The following is a 19,513-nucleotide window of genomic DNA, read 5'->3' as shown; positions in this document are numbered from 1 at the left end:
TCATACATGTTGCACACGCGTTTTAGTTGTTGCTGTTGAGTTTCTTGATTCCTCCGACGACTTAGAGATCATCCATCGGGTTGGCAATACCTCATTAATACCATGGACTACTCACGACACAAAGAAACTCACTTGAAAATAATCTCAAGAAATTATTTTTGACGTGGAAGATCCTACAAAACTATCACTCATTAACGTTCACAGTGGTTTTGTCACTTTTGCTAATTTAACATTTTTGAAAATAGCTCAAAGTTGGAGGATATTTCTGTAATTTAGCGTCAAGTAAACTTAACGCATCAATCGTGCCACGTGGACAAAACTAATGGTTACTGTTTTCATTTCAGCTGAACCAACTGCTACATAATCTTACCGACGGACAGACGGCCTAGTCCCGTCGAGAGATAATCGAAGCCCCCTGTAGATTATTTTCGCCGCCCACCGATCAAATGGATGACGTCGTCGGAAACAACCGTATTCGTAATCTGATAGACGGCTTTCACCACCGCGACCTGCGGACCAAGATCATCCACTTTCTTAACGGCGTTGGCAAGTTCGCCGTGGACTCTACCATATTCACCTCTCTCAAGGCCGTCTCCGGTTCTTTTTCCTCTCTCTTTTTCACAAACATACATCTGTGGATTATGTTACGAAGTTTTTTGTGATTTCAATTTTTTCATTTATATCGAAAACACTACGAACCCTAATTAGTTCTGGTTAAGATCCAGTATCGTGTTCTATAGCTCTAATATTTTGTATGGGCTTCTTCGCTACCGCAACCAAATATTCTGTTGGACTTTCTGAAATATCGGATTTATTCCCCCTCCGCCGCCCCAAAAGGATGGAAAATCTTTGTGATAGTATTACGTTTGTATTGTATTAGGAATATGCGTGGAAGAAAATTGAAGTTTGAATATTGCAATAGGATGGTTTGTGTGTCATAGTTCTTTGTGAAGTTCCAAGTAGTTGAATTCTGCTCGGCCTGAATTTTAAATTTTCCTCCAGCAGTTCCAAAATAAGTACCAAAATTTGGATTCCACTTTATTTTGATCAGTTTTCCCTCGAGTGACTCTAGATGAAAATTCTCAATTTATTGTGCCAAGTCTCCATGAGTTAACACGTTCGATAGAGTTTGGGGTTGATGACCCTGATTAGGTCATTGTGTTGCATTCTCTGTAGGTGGGCGGCTAGAGACCTGGTCCATATTTTCTGTGTGATTTTGCCTTTATTGTTCAGATTTTCTTCTTTCTTTTTTTTTTAGGAGTTTTGCTTAAGTTTATCTAGACATATGGTGTGAGATCCACATCGGTTAAGGAGGAGATTGAAACCTTCTTTTAAGGGTGTGTAAACCTGTCCCTATGAGAAGCAAAACCTTGAGGAAAAGCCCAAAGAGGACAATATCTGATAGTGAGTTTAGGCTATTACAAATGGTATAAGAGCCAAACACCGGGCGATGTGCTAGTGAGGAGGTTGAGTCTCGAAGGGTGGTGGACATGAGGTGGTGTGCCAGTAAGGATACTAGGCCCTGAAGGGGAGTGAATTGGGGGATCCCACATCGATTAGAGAAAGGAACGAATGCCAGCGAGGACGCTGGGTCTTGAAGGGGGTGGATTGTGAGATCTCACATTTGTCGGGGAGGAGTATGAAACATTATAAGGGTGTAGAAACCTCACCCTAGAAGACACGTTTTAAAAATCTTGAGGGGAAGCTCGAAAGGGAAAGTCCAAAAATGACAATATGTGCTAGTGGTGGGTTTTGGACCGTTAACCTAGGGTTGTGGAGTTACTTCTCCATCCTCCCTTTTGAGAGAGGGGAAGGGTTTGTGGCATGGAATTTGTGCTGTTTTCTGTGACTTTGGAGAGAGAGGAATAACAAGATCTTGAGAAGTCTTTTGAGTGATGTTTGGGTTTTTATTGGGTCCAAAGTCTTTTTGTTGGCTTAGCTGAGATCATCCCTTATTGTGCCAGTTTTAGGCTATATTCTGGTTGATTTAGATTTTAAAAATTTTGCTTTCGGCTTCAGTTTTTTGTTTTTCTTAAACGGACTCGTTGATATGATATTGGTTTTGGTAAAAGACTGACCTGAATTGATCTAATTGCATCCCTACTGATAATTTGCTGTCATTTTAGTTGGTTTTGTCTACGAAAGACACTTAACTCAATTCAAATGGAGAAAAGGCATTGTTATGTTTACAGCTTCTTGCTTTATAACTTTTCCTAGCATTCCTTTCTTGGCTGAAATGATCAATGCCCTGGTTTTTCATGGATGAGCTTTGTTAGAATTCTGCTAGTATTCGACTTTGCGTTTCCTTATTTTCGGTTTCTTCTCATACTTGGGTGATGTAGGTAATAATCAGGTGAATAAGATTAGGCAGGGAGGATTAAAGGACACGCCCCATTCACCCTCTTTAAATGAAAAGCAACCAGAAGAGCTTAAGCTAGTGATGGATAAGATGGCGGCAGAGATGGAAGAAGCAGAGGCAAACAAGAACAAAATGAAACTACACCATTGTACATCTGCAAACATTGGTGATGGGTCTGTACCACTGAAGAAGTTGCCAGGGGAAGGTCCCAAAGGATCAGCCAACGTAATGCAAAACAAGAAACGGATCTTCATCCGTTCCCGACTGTAGACGATATCGAGTCCATTGTTGTAGTAGCATAGCAAGACTAATGGATTCCTTTCTTGCCAAGGTATATAAGTTTGGTGATAGTGTTTGATGTTAAAATTAGTTAATACTTTATCATGTCTTTAAAGCTATGGCATCCAATATTATCATGGATGACGTTCTTAGCAAGTAGAATACAAACCCCTCTTGTTCCCTCGTGTGTTTTAAGATTGATTTGGCTAATAGCATGTTGTTTTTGCCAGAATCTGTATATTGACAGTTCCATTGGTGTAAAATAGGTATTGTCGTCAAAATTTCAAAAATCCGAGCGTAGCTTGATGAATAAGGCACGATCTTTGTTGAACTACAAGTAACATGGATACTCTCGACGATCTTGGGAAGTATCTAAAAATAAAACAATCCAGAAAGGTTCATTTTCCAATATGTGAAGCAACAAAATTGAAAGATTTCATGTTCTTCTAGTCACAAGTTACAAGGTAAAAGCCTGTAGATGAAACATATTTGTGTCAAATAAGGATATACACAGTGGATCCATTTCACAAATTCTCCTATACTTTCAGAACTGGAAATTTCTTGTTGCCACCCTAAGACATAACCAATATACAGAATCTATGAAAATTTTCCTCTCATCGTGATCGCGTTTATCTCGACTTCACTGGAATCGTAATCAGAATCTCATTGTTGTTCAAATACCTGTAAAATCGAAATGAAATAAGAATGAACAAAATAAACTAACAAGTACACAACCCTAGAGATCTGAGTTGAACACCAATGCCAGGAATTTTGATATCTGCAGGAACTGGGATTCTGGATCTGGGTTCAGTCGTTTTAGAAGTTTTGATATCTGGGTTCAATCGTTTTAGGAGTTTTTGAAATGGAGTAAGCTGTTTTATGCTCTACAAGGTGCTATGTGGTATTCAGATGAATAAGAAAAAACCGAGAGCGAAAATGAGCTTTCATTTTGTTGAAGTTGCAGAGGCGAGACGACGCTAAAGGATAGAGAAATGACAGATGGTGCAAAGGCTAAATCAGAAAACGTTCACCGGAAAGCAAAGCAATGTATCGCCTCAGTCGACGACAAAATTTCATACCAGAATGAAGATGGCCAGTAAGACTACTTCAGTCCACATCTTTTACTTCAGCTTCTATGTCAACCACAGCACCAGAGGTTTCCTTCCCTACAATCAATCACAAGAGGCAGTTCAGTTTCAAGAACATTAAATATTTGATGTTGGATGGGATATACTCCATCACGAATTACCTTTTCTGGGAGAAGTAAAGTCACTGAAAGCTTGTCCAAAGGTGGAAGAAGTTTTGTTGGAGAACATCACAGAATCCCTCACAAACTTGTCATCCACCACTGAATTTGAAAAGGAAAAGAAAGAAGCTAAATGAACCATGACGAATAGATCAGGAAATGGTAAAATCAGTTCATGATCCAACAACAACAACGTTCCCAGAAGAAGTAAATCGCTCAAACTGCTAACGATATGAACTCGGAAACTTCAAGTTTAAAGATGATCTATAAGAACTCGGGGTTTACCAGAGAAAGGTTGACTACAGAAAGGGCATAGTTGCAGTTCTTCATTCAGAGTTGATCTGCAATATGGAAGTAAAAGAAGTGTGTTAGTTAATACAGCTGAAAATTGCACGAAACGAATCGAGGGATCTTGAACGAGGCCGAACTTATATTAAGTTCTTTCAAGAACACTTACTTGAATATTTGGAATTCATTTCCACAGTTAGGACACTGCAATTGCAAGAAGGTGTTGATATGAAGTTGCATAAGCTCAAGCTTTGAGATTGAAAATACAAAAGTTATAACAGACTTACAGTGCTTTGAACAATATCTCGTCCTGCCCACCATATAAAAGCGGCCACTCCAACAATTGGTACAAGAACTGCAACAAGCTGAATATGCATATATGTTAACAGATCAAAACAAAGCACAAGAACGCAAAAGAAGAAGAATTCATCTTCAATCAGTTCTGGAATGCAAACAAATGAGAATTCAATACAAACTTTCTGTTTTTCCAATTAGAAATCAGTTTTCAAGGAAAAGCCAGCCATAAACATGCTCCTATTACTACTCTTCAGTGAAGTATTAATACTACTCTTCAGTGAAGTATTAAGATAATAGTGAACGAAGAGCTGCCCTTTCATCACACGGACAAGTCCTAATAAGAGCCGAACAGACGAACACTAGAACGAAAAACCAATGTTTCTTTGAGAAGGTTAAGACATTCACAAATCCTTGAGAATCAAAACAAGAGAAGAGAGAAGATGAATACAGACCCAAATGGAAACGATCGCATCTAAAATCCAGCCAAGCTGCCCTGTTACTGAAAGGTAAGTTAACCCAGCAGCCAAAGCAATATTACCCAGAAGCCTCGCGGTTGCACCATCGTCTCCGCCGCCGCCGCCGCTTCCGCCGCCGTTAAATCCAAAACCCTGATCAAACCTTGCGACAATTAGCCCTCTCCTTCCCTTAAACACTCCGTATTTTCCCGAAACCCCATTGTTACCCCAACCCCCACTAAGAAACGGCAACTTCCCTCCACAAAGCCTCAAACGGAACCCATTTCGGTGGCAGGAGGCAACCTTCGGGGGCGGAAGAGGATTAAATCGGGTGGGTTTTGTGTAGAAATTGTCGTGTAGTAGGTTGAAGGAAGAGAATCTGATGAAACTTGTCATTTGGGATTAAAGGAAATATGGGGAAGCAGATAAGAAGAAATTCATGATGGATTATCTGGTGTGAGAGTGAGATGGGTGTATGTCATTGCTGTTCCGTATACGGCTGCCGCGTTATCCAGTGGCTCCCGCTGCTCCATTTACAGAAACAAAATGAGGCTGGAATTTAGAGTTAATACCTGTTCCCCCAACTCTAATCTCACTGCTAAAATGTTCAGAGTTAAAAACAAAAAATAAAAAATTAACTTCAGATAAAATCACGTTCATTTTTATATTTTATTAATTCAAAATATAGTTCAAAGTATAAATAACAAGCGGGGATAGCTTAGTTGGGAGAGCGTCAGACTGAAGATCTGAAGGTCGCGTGTTCGATCCACGCTCACCGCATACTTTTCCCTATTTTCTTCTAGCGTATATCCTTCATACGACGTCGTCTCGGAGCCCAGTTTTGAATTTTACGATGCCAATTGGAAAAGTGCATATAAGCTGAAATAGAAAAGTATTTATTTGATTATTTAATGGCATTTGATGCATGGTCAACTTTCGCCAAAGATGGCATGTTTCTCAAATGTCATTATTTCAACAAAGCCTGGAGCACAGAACAAGAAGCAAAAAGGCAAAGATAAATGCATGGAAGCCATTTGTTGTCTAAAAGTGTGAATCTCTTATCCTTTATTATAACACATAAACTAAGCTTATCTCTATGAAACTTATACAGCCAAATCAAAGGGTGAGGAAGCCATGGTTACAAAGGAGGCTAAAGCTGAAGCAAAACTTGGGGTTGAAATTGAAACCCTTTGGAAAGCATTGGCTAAAGACTTGAGATTTATCATTCCACAGCTCATGCCCGACACCGTTGAAAAAATTGAGCTCCTTCATGGAGATGGCGGCGTTGGCTCGATCTTGCTCTTCCATCTTGTTCATAGTGAGTTCATGCTCTTGATTCACCTTATTTCCTTACTTCTTTTGGTCTTATAATATGAGTGTTTGTAGAGGAGGAAGCGATGAGGAGCCAGAAGGAAAGGATTGTGGAAGTTGATGAAACAAGGCATGAACTTGTGATACAAGTGTTGGAAGGGAATGTATTGAAAAGAGGGTTTTCTTCTTTCAAGACAACGTTTAAGCTGTCCTCTTTGAGTGAAAAGGAAAGCCTTGTGGATATCAAAGTTGCTTATGAGACTGAAAAAGATGGAGAAGATGAACAAGCTCGCATGGACGCAATTGCAACTGCCCCACCTCTTTATTTTTTTCAACTCTTGGAAAAGTTTCTTCTTCCTACATCAAATACTTAAAACCGCTCGTCTTCTAGGAACACATAGGTCTCAAATGTGATGCGACTGCGGTTAACAGTATTTGTTAAATACTCGAGTCATGTGCTACTTTCTTTATAAATAAAAGTAGACATCAATAAGTTAAGTGTTGGGATTTATGCCCTAAATCTTCGTAATTAATTATTTAGTTTCTAATAATAATTTTTATTATTTTATTTGTAATTTAATTGTTATCGATTGTATGAAAATCCAAGGTTATTAATGTAATCTTGAACCGTAAGTGGTTGACATAGAGGAGGATGATGTTCAAGTAATAACCTAAAGGGTCTATACTATATGGATAAGGTTGGATGCCTTATCCTATCTATTGATACGGCCCAATATGTAATTATTGCAAATGATTTGATCCAAATCATTCATGTGCAGGCATGTGAGTGAGGTATCATATACAATGAGTTTATATAAGACTAGACCAACAAATATTTAATCACCCTTCATAAATCTGTTAATTGAGAAGATTAATATTTCACATGATGATCATATGGGACTTCATCTTAATTCTGAGTGAGTTATGAACTCCTGCCTGTGAGGGTTTGTCCTTTGATTTATATGGGTGAGAAGGACTCTTTTAGCCAATTCAATATACTTACCATTTCGAGGACTTGGACCAAATTGGGAGTTGGGAACATAATATCATGAGATGGAATTCACTCCTTTCCCTATAAGGAAAGTAGATGAGTTGTTCTCTTAAGTACTCAGAACTTAAACAATGGGCCCCACCCTCTCATTGGCTGGGAAGGGACTTGGTTCATGAGAGAATTAGTGGTACTTGGTGAAAGATGTAATTATAGGGGTAATACGAACTTTTGACAGAGCTGTAATTATGAACAACTTGTGAAAGATCAACTTGCTTGTAATGATTATATCAATGGACATAACTTGTCCTACCGTGCATAAGAGTACAAGTTTAGGTCTATAGTGGAGTGACCTGTAGTTAATGAATTGATTAATTAAAGAGTTTAATTAATTAATTAATTTTATATCATTGTAGCTTATATTCGATAGGTTCATAAGATCCCCTTACTAGCTTAGAGTAACGTTAAGAGATTCAATGTATTTGAAGTATTCAAATTGAATATTTAATATATATTAATATATATTAGATATATTAAATATAAAAGAGAAAATAAATTTAATTTGAAATGTCAAATTAATATTTAATATATTAGATATATTAAATATAAATAGAAAAAAAAATATTAATTTGAAGTGTTGAAATTAATATTTAATATATTAGATATATTAAAGGAAAAATATATTTATTGTATTTGATAAATTAAATATTAAATCAATTAATGTATTTGATATATTAAATAATAATATATTTGAGACTTAAATTAGTTAAATATATATTAGGATATTTTATAATATTTAAATATGATTTGTATAAAATATTATATAGATATACAAATATATTATTGGGCAAAATTCTCCCGAGTCAAATGAAAATATTTGCTAAAACCCGACCATAAATAAATTAAAGGATATGAGAAGAGTAATAAATTGAAAGATAAATAAATGAAAGATTATTGTGTAAAAGATATTTGTTTTAATAAAATATCAAATATAATATATATGTAAATTATAATTTAGTACTAAATTTCCACCCTGAAAACTGAGCGTCAAATTTCAACAAACGTTAAGCTTGAAACTGAAAAATTCAAATAGAGGTTGAGAAACACTTTTCGTGAAAATGTCAGCAACCTAGTTCAGAGGAGACGTAGAGAAACACTTTCTTGAGTATTGAAATCGGCAAAGGGATCATCGCTCAGCCGCCATNAAAAAAAAAAAAAAAAAAAAAAAAGAGAGAGAGAGAATGGAAAATCCCATAAGATTTCCACAGGGTGTGGACTATAGAGACTCAAGGTAGAGGCTTCAAAATTGGGGCAATGGCTCTATTTTGAGAAAAGGGCAAGAGACATAGAGAGTCATATCCCCCGTAAAAGATGAAGATGGTGTTGAAGCTGGAATGGTCGCCACAGTGGGGGGCGAGGGAGCCGATTTTGGAGAGGAGGCCGACGGTGATTTAGTTGGTGAAGAGGCTAGTGCGGCGCCCGAATTTCGAAGGTAAATCTCTGCAGAAGGTTGATGGACTTGTCGAAATTTCATATAGTTCCAATGAGAATGCTGATGAGGATCTTGAGGTTAGGGTTTTTGTGAAGGATGAAGGGTCCATAAGAAAATGAAAGAGGCTATGTTGGCTAAGGGAAAACTGATTCTGTTGGAAAAAGTGAAGTTGTAGGTACAAAATATGACAAAAAGTGATTTGGAGGTCAAAAGGGTGGAGCCGAGAGTAATCAATCGGCTCCGCCAATGGCAGCCATAAAGACTGCCCCTACGGCATCAAAGCCAACAGTGGTGGTGGGAAGAAGAGTAAAGATTCAGAAGCCATTGACAATAATAAAAGATGGAGGTTGCTGAACCAAAAGGACTTTGAAACATCATAATATTTGCTAAAACCACCTCATAAAACCACCTCATAAATGATGTAAAAGTTATCTATTTATAATTAAATAAATTTTTAATAAATTACAAGAATATAGAAAGAGCTGGAAAGATACCTATGCAAGAGATATTTGCCTTTAATAAAATATCAAATATGATGTATATGGTAAACTATAATTTAGTACTAAAGATCGGATGAAAATAGAACTCTTGGGTTGAGCCAAAGACATACGAATCTCACCCATTTTCTTTGGAGAATGAAATTACATCTCCAAACAATTCTCGAAACTATTCTTCTCCAATTCCTTACGGATTTTTTTTTCAAGAGGCTCCCACAAGCCTTGACCTTGTGTTCGAGTCATAGCAAGAAAGATCTTGTGGAATGTTGATGAACTTTTACATTGTTGGAATACTTGAACGCATCTTGCAAGCTAAGGTTTCTAAGAAGGTAGGGTTCTTGCTCTTCTATTTATTGCTTTGTTTTAATTCTTAAAAAAAATCAAAACGATTTTCAATACTTCTACTACATGGATGAAGAGTTCATTTCCTTCGTCGCATTTTCTATTTAAGTTGCGGTCCTTAAGTTGGACCATAGAAATTGTTATTTTGTTTTCGTTATTCCTTAAAACGAAGTAAAGTTTTAAGTTTATGACTTTGTTTACATGTGAATATTTCTAATCGAATTTCTTGTATGTCATGCATGTAGTAATGATTTTATTTTAATAGTAAAAATAAGTTCGTTATATTACATCAATTATATTTTAAAATTGAGATTTCGTTATCTTATCTAGGTATTTTAATTTCTTTCATTTTATATTTTTAAGATTATCTTTCAATTTAATTATCAAGTAATCCTATTTTTTTTAGGTTCTCTAGTGTTCATCCATTGTTTGATTAATCCTTGTCAATCAATTTCTTTCGTTTTCAATTTTCATCATCGATAGTTATCTCAATTTCTACCAATGATCATTATTTGAAACATATATCTGTCATTGATTTATATAAGTTTGCCTCATATGTAGTCATTGCATTTTATTTTCAATAACAAGTTGTGTCGTAGTTGTATCATATGTGCATAAGAATGAGTTCTAATAAATCTAGCACGGTTAAGATCCGTGAAGATAAAGATTTGTTATGGTATCTGTCGGTTGACATATTCGATGATCCTGTGTCGTCGCTAACTATTGTGATATTGATGTCATAAATTCTACAAATATAATATATCTCCATGCGACAATCTAAAACAAACTTAAGAATATACAATCGTCTCACGCCCCATCAACCGACTCTCATTAAGCTTGTTATTGACACCATTGGCCCCACCCTTGATTCTATATTTATCTTTACTTTTGCTCGACTTTCTTGAACATTAGTGTATGCACTGTTTTTCTCGATCGCGTCACGATATTTCTCTTTTCAACCACTTATTTCGTCCTATTTATTTATTGCTGGTTGACGTGTTTGCTCGCTTGGGAGGAGTTGTTAACCCACTCTCTTAGAGTAGGTTCGAGACAATAGAACAATTCTAAAAAGTTGAACTAAAATAAACATGTTTTTAAACTTTATTTTAGATACAAAAAACAAAATACAAGCTAACAAATTAGAATTAAAATGTGAAATATTCACTTATATGGATGAAAAGCATATACTATATTACATATGACAATGGCCCTTACAAATTTTGGAACAACTAGAAATTAAAATATAGAATATCTTACAACAATACAATATATATAGTCCAAGTTGATGATGTGAGAGATTATAATATGAAGATTAAGAATATAAAACATGTTTTTAAGATGATAAATCAAGAAGAAACTTCTCCAAGAGTTGAAGAAATGAAAGAGCTGGCTTTGTTGCTGCTTCCTTCATCTCAACTTCATCTTCACCATCTCTTTCCGTCTCATAAACAACCTTGATATCTACTAGGGTTTCCTTCTCTCCCATGGAGGAAAGCTTGAATGTTGTCTTGAAAGAAGAAAACCCCTTTTTTAAGAGAATTCCTTCCATCACTTCTAGCCCAAATTCATGTTTTGTCTCGTCAAGTTCTACGATTCTTTCTTTCTGGATCTTCATTATCTTTACGTCTGCAAATCTTTCTTTTTTGTGAGTCAATAAGCTCGATTGATTCAAAATCGAAGATTAAACATTATATTGGAATCATGGGGTGTGACATTCATACATTGAAAAATTATTAATCGTGGAGCATTTCCAGGAGAATTGTTAGTAATTTAAGTATTTAAGTACAAAGCTCGTGGAGCATTGGCTTATTTTGATGTTGTAATCGGTTTTTTTGCCCTAATTGAACTCGTCTCTAAAGTTGAGATTGCTAATGGGTTTAGGAGTAGCAGGTTGTTGCTAGTGGGTAGTACGTTTTATGAGCATTTCTTTCTGCTTCGATTATTCGTTTTGGTAAAATTCAATCGAGGGTCAAAACCAACGTTTTTTACCTTGTGGGACTACGTAGGAAGATCTTAACTCTAAGTAAGAAACAACACAAAATAAGAAGAAAAATAGTCGATGTGGAATTATATGGAAGATGAAGAACTCACCGGGGCCAAGATGGAAGAGCAAGACAGAGCCAATGCCACCATTTCCATGAAGGAGCTCAATGTTTTCAACGGTGTTGGGAATGAGCTTTGGAACGATGAATCTCAAATCTTCAACCAAAGCTTTCCAAAGGGTTTCAACACCAACCCCAAGTTTTGCTTCAGCTCTAGCCTCCTTGACCATGGCTTCTTTTTGTTGGGTTGCCTGTAAATTACAAAGAGATGAGTTTATAAAAGGAGAGATATTTTGGGGTAAGAGATTGAGCACTACATGACAACTCGACACAAGACAAATGGGCATCCATTATTGTCGTTTGTTCGCACATGGTCTTTGTTTTTTTCTTTTGTTTCTTTTGCAATGTTTGGGTTATAGAGAAGAAATCCACGGGTCAATTCTGGGTCAGGTTTGAACTCAGATCCGACATCCATGAGTCCAAGTCAATTTGCGAGCCAATCCCGTTCACGAACCACGTCCAGTCAGCTCTCCACGCGTGCTTGGCCCCAACCCAGCACACGACACAAGCCTAGAATGCAAGGCGCCTTGCCCCGCAACTTGCACCTCAACCCGAGACCCAGCTGCATCCCTTCCACGTATGGTGTGGATGCCAAGTGTTCACAATCGCACTTTTGATGGCAGCGGACTTGCGATTGTGCGGCACTCACTTTTTCACGACAAGTGAGCTAAGCCAATTCGTATCCCCTTATAGTACACTCTGAGGCATTTCATGTTTAACAGGCTTAGACATGATATTTCTGAAACGTCATACTTCCTAGAAATACAAAAGTAAAACACTAGAATATGAAAAGACATAAAGGGTTGGGCTTGTCATGGGCATGCGACCATGGACAACACGTCTTGGACGAGCATGACCGTGACATCCTCCCCAACCTAATTGGTTGACGTCCCTGTCAACCGACTACTTTCAAACCTGGCGATGTGGGCAGCGGTGGAGTCCAGATCTTCAGCGCGTTCCCAGCTGGTTTCCTCCGTAGGGAGATTCTTCCATTTGACAATGAATTCACAAATCGTTCGTACAAGTCTTCCTATCTTCCTAACTCTGTTGGCTAGGATCTCCTCTATTTCTTTGATGTCTCTTTGTTTCAGATCGATGCTCGGTCTCGTGATTACATTTCGCTTGTTGTCATCTGGGTCAGGGTGATATGGCTTCAAGTTGCTAACATGAATTACTGGGTGGATTTTCATCCATGTGGGTAACACAACTCTGTAGGAGGTAGACCCGATCTTTTTAAGGACTTCAACCGGGCCTTCATATTTTTAAACTAGTCTCTGGTCCTTTCGGCTACGAAATCTGATCTGTTCTGGTCTCAACTTGATGAGGACTTGACCTCTTGTTCGGAATTGGAGGGGACAACGCTTCTTGTCTGCCCACTTCTTCATATGCTTGGCAATATGCCCGGACTATATCTGTTGTCTACTTCATTCTCTTGTGAAGTTTTGAGCTTGAGGGTTTTTCCCTGCATAAGGATGATCAATAATATGGGGCGAGGCCAGTTGTCGTCTACTTACAATTTCGAAGGGGCTATTCCCCATAGACAAGCTCGTTTGACAATTGAAACATAATTTATCCAATTCTTCTGGCGAGCGTCGACGAAGTGACGTAAGTATTCTTCGAGCAAGCAGCTGAACCGTTCCGTCTGTCCACCGGTTTGAGGATGATAGCTCATGGAGATGTTTAAAGTCGTTCCCAAGAAGGCGAATAATTCTATCCAGAATGTGCTAATGAATCTACCAGCCCTATCACTGATGATGCTCGACGAAATGCCCCATAACTTTACAACGTGTTTGAAAAATAGTTGGGCTGTTAGTTCAGTGGAGCATAATTTGGGAGTGGGGACGAACGTCACATATTTCGAGAACTGGTCTACGATTACCAAGATGGCGTCATATTCCCCGACTTTTGGGAGGTGTGTTATGAAGTCTAGAGACACACTTTCCCAAGGCCTTGTTGGCACAGGTAGAGGTTCAAAGAGTTTGATTCTTTGGCTTTCTCGACTTTGTCTTGTTGGCAGATGAGGTACGTCTTGATGTACTGCATGATGTCGTCCCGCATATTCGGCCAGAAGTACCCTTTTTTATCAGGGCATATGTTCTTTGCCACCCAGGGTGTCCGACCCATAAGGTATCATGACATTCCTAAATGAGCTTCTTCCTTAGTTCTCCCGTTCTTGGAACGTATAATATGTTTCCTTTAGTCATTAGAAGGTCTCCCTCGACCAAAAACTGTCGTGTCTTCCCAGCTTTAGCTAGTTCGACGACAGCTTTGTCGATGGGTCTTTGTGTAAATGTTCTTTGATGATGTCGCGCATCGATCCATCGATCTTACTTGAATGAATATGGGCTAACATGAACAGGGCCGCATGTTCGCCATTTCGACTCAGTGCATCGGCTGCTTGATTACTCTTTCCTGCCTTGTGTTCAAATTTGAAGTCGAATTCAGCCAATGACTCCTACCACCGGGCTTGTTTTGCCGTCAATTTTGGTTGATCGAAGAAGTGGAAAATGGTTCTGTTATTNGTCACATATTTCGAGAACTGGTCTACGATTACCAAGATGGCGTCATATTCCCCGACTTTTGGGAGGTGTGTTATGAAGTCTAGAGACACACTTTCCCAAGGCCTTGTTGGCACAGGTAGAGGTTCAAAGAGTTTGATTCTTTGGCTTTCTCGACTTTGTCTTGTTGGCAGATGAGGTACGTCTTGATGTACTGCATGATGTCGTCCCGCATATTCGGCCAGAAGTACCCTTTTTTATCAGGGCATATGTTCTTTGCCACCCAGGGTGTCCGACCCATAAGGTATCATGACATTCCTAAATGAGCTTCTTCCTTAGTTCTCCCGTTCTTGGAACGTATAATATGTTTCCTTTAGTCATTAGAAGGTCTCCCTCGACCAAAAACTGTCGTGTCTTCCCAGCTTTAGCTAGTTCGACGACAGCTTTGTCGATGGGTCTTTGTGTAAATGTTCTTTGATGATGTCGCGCATCGATCCATCGATCTTACTTGAATGAATATGGGCTAACATGAACAGGGCCGCATGTTCGCCATTTCGACTCAGTGCATCGGCTGCTTGATTACTCTTTCCTGCCTTGTGTTCAAATTTGAAGTCGAATTCAGCCAATGACTCCTACCACCGGGCTTGTTTTGCCGTCAATTTTGGTTGATCGAAGAAGTGGAAAATGGTTCTGTTATTCGTCTTCACTATGAACTTTGATCTCAAGAGATACTATCTCGAGACTCGTAGGCAATGGACCACAACCAGTATTTCTTTTTCGCAGACAGTGTATCTCCGTTCATCATCATTGAGCTTTCGACTTTCATAAGCGATCGGGTGGCCTTCTTGAATAAGGACACTGCTTAGGGCAAAGTCGGAAGCATCTGTCTCTATTTCAAAAGGCTTTATAACATCTACTAGCCTGAGGACAGGACCCCTCGTCATAGNTTCTCGACTTTGTCTTGTTGGCAGATGAGGTACGTCTTGATGTACTGCATGATGTCGTCCCGCATATTCGGCCAGAAGTACCCTTTTTTATCAGGGCATATGTTCTTTGCCACCCAGGGTGTCCGACCCATAAGGTATCATGACATTCCTAAATGAGCTTCTTCCTTAGTTCTCCCGTTCTTGGAACGTATAATATGTTTCCTTTAGTCATTAGAAGGTCTCCCTCGACCAAAAACTGTCGTGTCTTCCCAGCTTTAGCTAGTTCGACGACAGCTTTGTCGATGGGTCTTTGTGTAAATGTTCTTTGATGATGTCGCGCATCGATCCATCGATCTTACTTGAATGAATATGGGCTAACATGAACAGGGCCGCATGTTCGCCATTTCGACTCAGTGCATCGGCTGCTTGATTACTCTTTCCTGCCTTGTGTTCAAATTTGAAGTCGAATTCAGCCAATGACTCCTACCACCGGGCTTGTTTTGCCGTCAATTTTGGTTGATCGAAGAAGTGGAAAATGGTTCTGTTATTCGTCTTCACTATGAACTTTGATCTCAAGAGATACTATCTCGAGACTCGTAGGCAATGGACCACAACCAGTATTTCTTTTTCGCAGACAGTGTATCTCCGTTCATCATCATTGAGCTTTCGACTTTCATAAGCGATCGGGTGGCCTTCTTGAATAAGGACACTGCTTAGGGCAAAGTCGGAAGCATCTGTCTCTATTTCAAAAGGCTTTATAACATCTACTAGCCTGAGGACAGGACCCCTCGTCATAGTTGCCTTCAGATCTTCAAAGGCCATTTGACATTTATTTGACCATGACCAAGGGTGGTCATTCTTCAGGAGCTCTGTTAATGGGGCAGCTCGTCATGAAAACGCTTCAATGAACCGCCTATAGTAGTTTGCCAATCCTAGGAAGGATCGCACATCGAATATGGAGGTAGGGATTTTCCACTCATCGAATATGGAGGTANGCCACCCAGGGTGTCCGACCCATAAGGTATCATGACATTCCTAAATGAGCTTCTTCCTTAGTTCTCCCGTTCTTGGAACGTATAATATGTTTCCTTTAGTCATTAGAAGGTCTCCCTCGACCAAAAACTGTCGTGTCTTCCCAGCTTTAGCTAGTTCGACGACAGCTTTGTCGATGGGTCTTTGTGTAAATGTTCTTTGATGATGTCGCGCATCGATCCATCGATCTTACTTGAATGAATATGGGCTAACATGAACAGGGCCGCATGTTCGCCATTTCGACTCAGTGCATCGGCTGCTTGATTACTCTTTCCTGCCTTGTGTTCAAATTTGAAGTCGAATTCAGCCAATGACTCCTACCACCGGGCTTGTTTTGCCGTCAATTTTGGTTGATCGAAGAAGTGGAAAATGGTTCTGTTATTCGTCTTCACTATGAACTTTGATCTCAAGAGATACTATCTCGAGACTCGTAGGCAATGGACCACAACCAGTATTTCTTTTTCGCAGACAGTGTATCTCCGTTCATCATCATTGAGCTTTCGACTTTCATAAGCGATCGGGTGGCCTTCTTGAATAAGGACACTGCTTAGGGCAAAGTCGGAAGCATCTGTCTCTATTTCAAAAGGCTTTATAACATCTACTAGCCTGAGGACAGGACCCCTCGTCATAGTTGCCTTCAGATCTTCAAAGGCCATTTGACATTTATTTGACCATGACCAAGGGTGGTCATTCTTCAGGAGCTCTGTTAATGGGGCAGCTCGTCATGAAAACGCTTCAATGAACCGCCTATAGTAGTTTGCCAATCCTAGGAAGGATCGCACATCGAATATGGAGGTAGGGATTTTCCACTCATCGAATATGGAGGTAGTTGATACATGTTTGTGCGAAGGCACATTTTTCTTTCTTGACGTACAACTAATTCTGCCGCAGCTTATCAAACACCAGCTCCAAGTGCATCTTGTGTTCCTCTAGGGTTGTGCTATATACAACTATGTCGTCGAGGTATACTACTACGAACTGATCCAAGTATTCGTGGAAAACCTGGTTCATTAACATGCAAAATGTAGCTAGGGCGTTTGTCAAGCCAAAGGGCATTACCAGGAACTCAAAGGCCCCATATCTTGTTATACACGTCGTCTTGGACTCGTCCCCTTCGGCGATACGTACTTGGTAGTACCCTGATCGTAAGTCCAACTTCGTGAAGTATTTGACCCCGTGAAGTTGGTCGAACAAGTCGGATATTATCGGCAGTGGGTATTTGTTGCGTATCGTCACCTTGTTTAAGTCTCTATAATCTATGCACAGACGCAACGTCCCATTCTTCTTTTTCTGAAATAGTACGGGGGCTCCGTAGGGTGCCTTTGCCGGGCGGATGAATCCTACCGTCAACAACTCATCTAGTTGTTTCCTCAATTCGGCTAGCTCAGGGGGAGCCATCCGGTATGCATTCTTTGCTGGGGGTTTAACCCTGGGAAAGGGTTCAATTTCGTGATCAATGCCTCAACGGGGTGGTAATGTTTGTGGTAAGCTCTCTGGCATTATGTCAGCATAACTGTCTAGTACCTCCTTGATTTCGCTTGGAATAGTTTCCTCAGTGGTCACTTCTTCTATCAGTAGTTTAGCCACAAATGTAGGTTTCTCTCGTGCGAGTCCTCTTTTCAATTGTATGACCGTGATCATTCTAAGATTACGTGGTTGCTTGATGCTTGCAGGTATTACTGTGGGGTTGCGATCGGTGATCACCAAGCATTTCGCAAGTGGCATTGGGATAACTTTGTATTCTAGGAGGAACTCCATCCCAAGTAACACGTCAAAGTCGTCCATGCGAACCACGACAAGGTCCAACTCTCCTGTCCAAGCCCCTAATTTGAAGGGGACTCTTTTGGAAACTCCCACAATATGCAAGGCCTCGGAGTTGACAGCTTTCATTTATCCTGGGTCCTTTTCTATGGTGAGTCCCAATCTTCGTGCTTCTTGATCGGCAATGAAGTTGTGGGTCGCTCCTGAGTCTATCAAGGTGATCTTGCTTGGTCGAGAGTTTATTGTCGCATCCACGAACATGAGCCCTTTCTCTATTATCTCCTTTGGGTCGACCTTCCGTTGGAGGGCTGACAAGAATTTGAGCGCGCCCATTCGGGGGTTGTCTTGATCTTCCTTCTTGTTTAGCATAGTATCGACTCCTGTGTTGTTGCTCTCTTGAATGGACGCTTGGAGTGCACTGAGAGAGGCTTGATGAGGACAGTAGGACAGTTTGTGGGGGCCTTTACACAACAGGAATTGTAAAGGTGTCGTCAGGTGGTTCCTTTGAGGGTAAGGTCCTCGAGATGTCCCCGCTTGGTTGTTCTGAGGAGGTCTATCTATCCATCTGCTTGGTTTATCGTTACTTTCGTTTGGCCTATTGGAGCTTCCATTTCGATGACCTGGCAATTTATATGTTTTGCCGCTAGTGTTTGCGACTTGTGTTGTTCTTCTTTGGTAACCCGCTTCGTTCCCATAGTCTGTTGACTCTGGCAATTCGGAAGACAGTGTCGACGAAAAATCGGCCGAAGGTTTCTTCGAAGGAAAAATTAGCGGAAGTAAAAGGAGAGAGAGTGAGAGATTCGCTGAGATTGCTGAAGACTCGATATCTTATTTTACTTCAGTTGAACAGTTTAAATAACAAATCTAATTACAAAAATAGAAAAACCAATTATACAAAAATAGAAGAAGTGGACGAAGACTTCGCCCAAATTGCCAAAACAATGGCCCTAGAATCACGCTCCTCCATTTGCGTGAATTCAGATGTTTTACAAACCTAACTAAATAAGGCATGACTTTTATTTAACAATCTCCTCCTAAAAGCTGTACCTTATTATTTGAACTCCGATCTTTGAGCGTAGTTCTTCGAATTTCACCCACGCCAGGGACTTGGTGAAAATGTCTCCAAGCTGTTCCTCTGTTTGGATGAAATCAATCTTGATGAGCCCTCGATCTGCACATTCTCGAATGTAGTGGAATCTGATTTCTATTTGCTTGCTCCGGTCGTGCAAAACTGGATTTTTGATCAGGGAGATCGTAGGTTTGTTGCCTACGTATAGCATGGTGGATCGCTTTCTCTCACGATGAGTTCTTCCATTAGTCGTGCAAGCCAAATCCCTTGTGTTGCTGCCATCGAAGCGGCGATGTATTCTGCTTCGCAGGAAGACAAAGCAACCACCTTCTGTTTTGTTGATTGCCAGCAGATCGCGCCGCCTGAGAGAAAGTAGATCATTCCGTTGGTGCTCTTACGATCATCAACGTCACCGGCCATGTCACTATCACTGTAGCCGACCAGCTTGAGTTTCTCCTTTCCGCTCCCTGCGCAATATCTTACACCCCAGCCTCTGGTTTCGGCTACATAGCGCAGGATGCGCTTGACAGCCACTAGATGCTCCTCCCTAGGTGCTTCCATAAACCTGCTC

At 39.9% G+C, this 19,513-nt stretch overlaps 4 protein-coding genes and 1 non-coding gene across 5 annotated transcripts; 3 read left to right on the top strand and 2 right to left on the bottom strand.

The window, feature by feature from the left end:
- Positions 1-359: 359 nt before the first annotated feature.
- On the top strand, positions 360-2,876 carry LOC111810104. Its single transcript, XM_023696676.1, has 2 exons — positions 360-597; positions 2,343-2,876. Exons 1-2 carry the CDS (start codon positions 447-449, stop codon positions 2,627-2,629), a joined length of 438 nt encoding a protein of 145 aa, XP_023552444.1. The 5' UTR covers positions 360-446; the 3' UTR covers positions 2,630-2,876.
- Positions 2,877-3,011: 135 nt separating this feature from the next.
- On the bottom strand, positions 3,012-5,483 carry LOC111810103. Its single transcript, XM_023696675.1, has 7 exons — positions 4,922-5,483; positions 4,460-4,537; positions 4,342-4,376; positions 4,170-4,225; positions 3,888-3,986; positions 3,718-3,804; positions 3,012-3,319 (listed from the first exon to the last, which is right to left on the bottom strand). Exons 1-6 carry the CDS (start codon positions 5,318-5,320, stop codon positions 3,746-3,748), a joined length of 726 nt encoding a protein of 241 aa, XP_023552443.1. The 5' UTR covers positions 5,321-5,483; the 3' UTR covers positions 3,012-3,319; positions 3,718-3,745.
- Positions 5,484-5,631: 148 nt separating this feature from the next.
- TRNAF-GAA lies at positions 5,632-5,704 on the top strand. The gene has a single exon. It is a non-coding gene; the product is annotated as a tRNA-Phe (tRNA).
- Positions 5,705-6,003: 299 nt separating this feature from the next.
- LOC111810547 (phytohormone-binding protein-like) lies at positions 6,004-6,746 on the top strand. The gene is made up of 2 exons (XM_023697260.1): positions 6,004-6,242; positions 6,311-6,746. The coding sequence occupies exons 1-2, from the start codon at positions 6,059-6,061 to the stop codon at positions 6,607-6,609; spliced, it is 483 nt and encodes a 160-aa protein (XP_023553028.1). The 5' UTR covers positions 6,004-6,058; the 3' UTR covers positions 6,610-6,746.
- Positions 6,747-10,722: 3,976 nt separating this feature from the next.
- On the bottom strand, positions 10,723-11,843 carry LOC111810540 (phytohormone-binding protein-like). Its single transcript, XM_023697250.1, has 2 exons — positions 11,646-11,843; positions 10,723-11,180 (listed from the first exon to the last, which is right to left on the bottom strand). The coding sequence occupies exons 1-2, from the start codon at positions 11,824-11,826 to the stop codon at positions 10,888-10,890; spliced, it is 474 nt and encodes a 157-aa protein (XP_023553018.1). The 5' UTR covers positions 11,827-11,843; the 3' UTR covers positions 10,723-10,887.
- Positions 11,844-19,513: the final 7,670 nt, after the last annotated feature.

Source organism: Cucurbita pepo, chromosome LG14 (genome assembly GCF_002806865.2).
Source record: "Cucurbita pepo subsp. pepo cultivar mu-cu-16 chromosome LG14, ASM280686v2, whole genome shotgun sequence".
Lineage (NCBI taxonomy): Eukaryota > Viridiplantae > Streptophyta > Magnoliopsida > Cucurbitales > Cucurbitaceae > Cucurbita > Cucurbita pepo.
This window is presented reverse-complemented; position numbering and strand designations above follow the sequence as displayed.

Excerpts from the sequence above, each read along its gene's own strand:
- LOC111810104 (XM_023696676.1), top strand. The coding sequence starts at position 447 with ATGGATGACGTCGTCGGAAACAACCGTATTCGTAATCTGATAGACGGC. Across the intron at positions 598-2,342 it reads CTCTCTCAAGGCCGTCTCCG|GTAATAATCAGGTGAATAAG; the intron begins GTTCTTTTTCCT and ends TGGGTGATGTAG.
- LOC111810103 (XM_023696675.1), bottom strand. The coding sequence starts at position 5,320 with ATGACAAGTTTCATCAGATTCTCTTCCTTCAACCTACTACACGACAAT. Across the intron at positions 4,226-4,341 it reads AATGAATTCCAAATATTCAA|ATCAACTCTGAATGAAGAAC; the intron begins GTAAGTGTTCTT and ends TCCATATTGCAG. Across the intron at positions 3,805-3,887 it reads CTTTACTTCTCCCAGAAAAG|GGAAGGAAACCTCTGGTGCT; the intron begins GTAATTCGTGAT and ends GATTGATTGTAG.
- LOC111810540 (XM_023697250.1), bottom strand. The coding sequence starts at position 11,826 with ATGGTCAAGGAGGCTAGAGCTGAAGCAAAACTTGGGGTTGGTGTTGAA. Across the intron at positions 11,181-11,645 it reads GCTCTTCCATCTTGGCCCCG|ACGTAAAGATAATGAAGATC; the intron begins GTGAGTTCTTCA and ends AAAGATTTGCAG.
- LOC111810547 (XM_023697260.1), top strand. The coding sequence starts at position 6,059 with ATGGTTACAAAGGAGGCTAAAGCTGAAGCAAAACTTGGGGTTGAAATT. Across the intron at positions 6,243-6,310 it reads GCTCTTCCATCTTGTTCATA|AGGAGGAAGCGATGAGGAGC; the intron begins GTGAGTTCATGC and ends GAGTGTTTGTAG.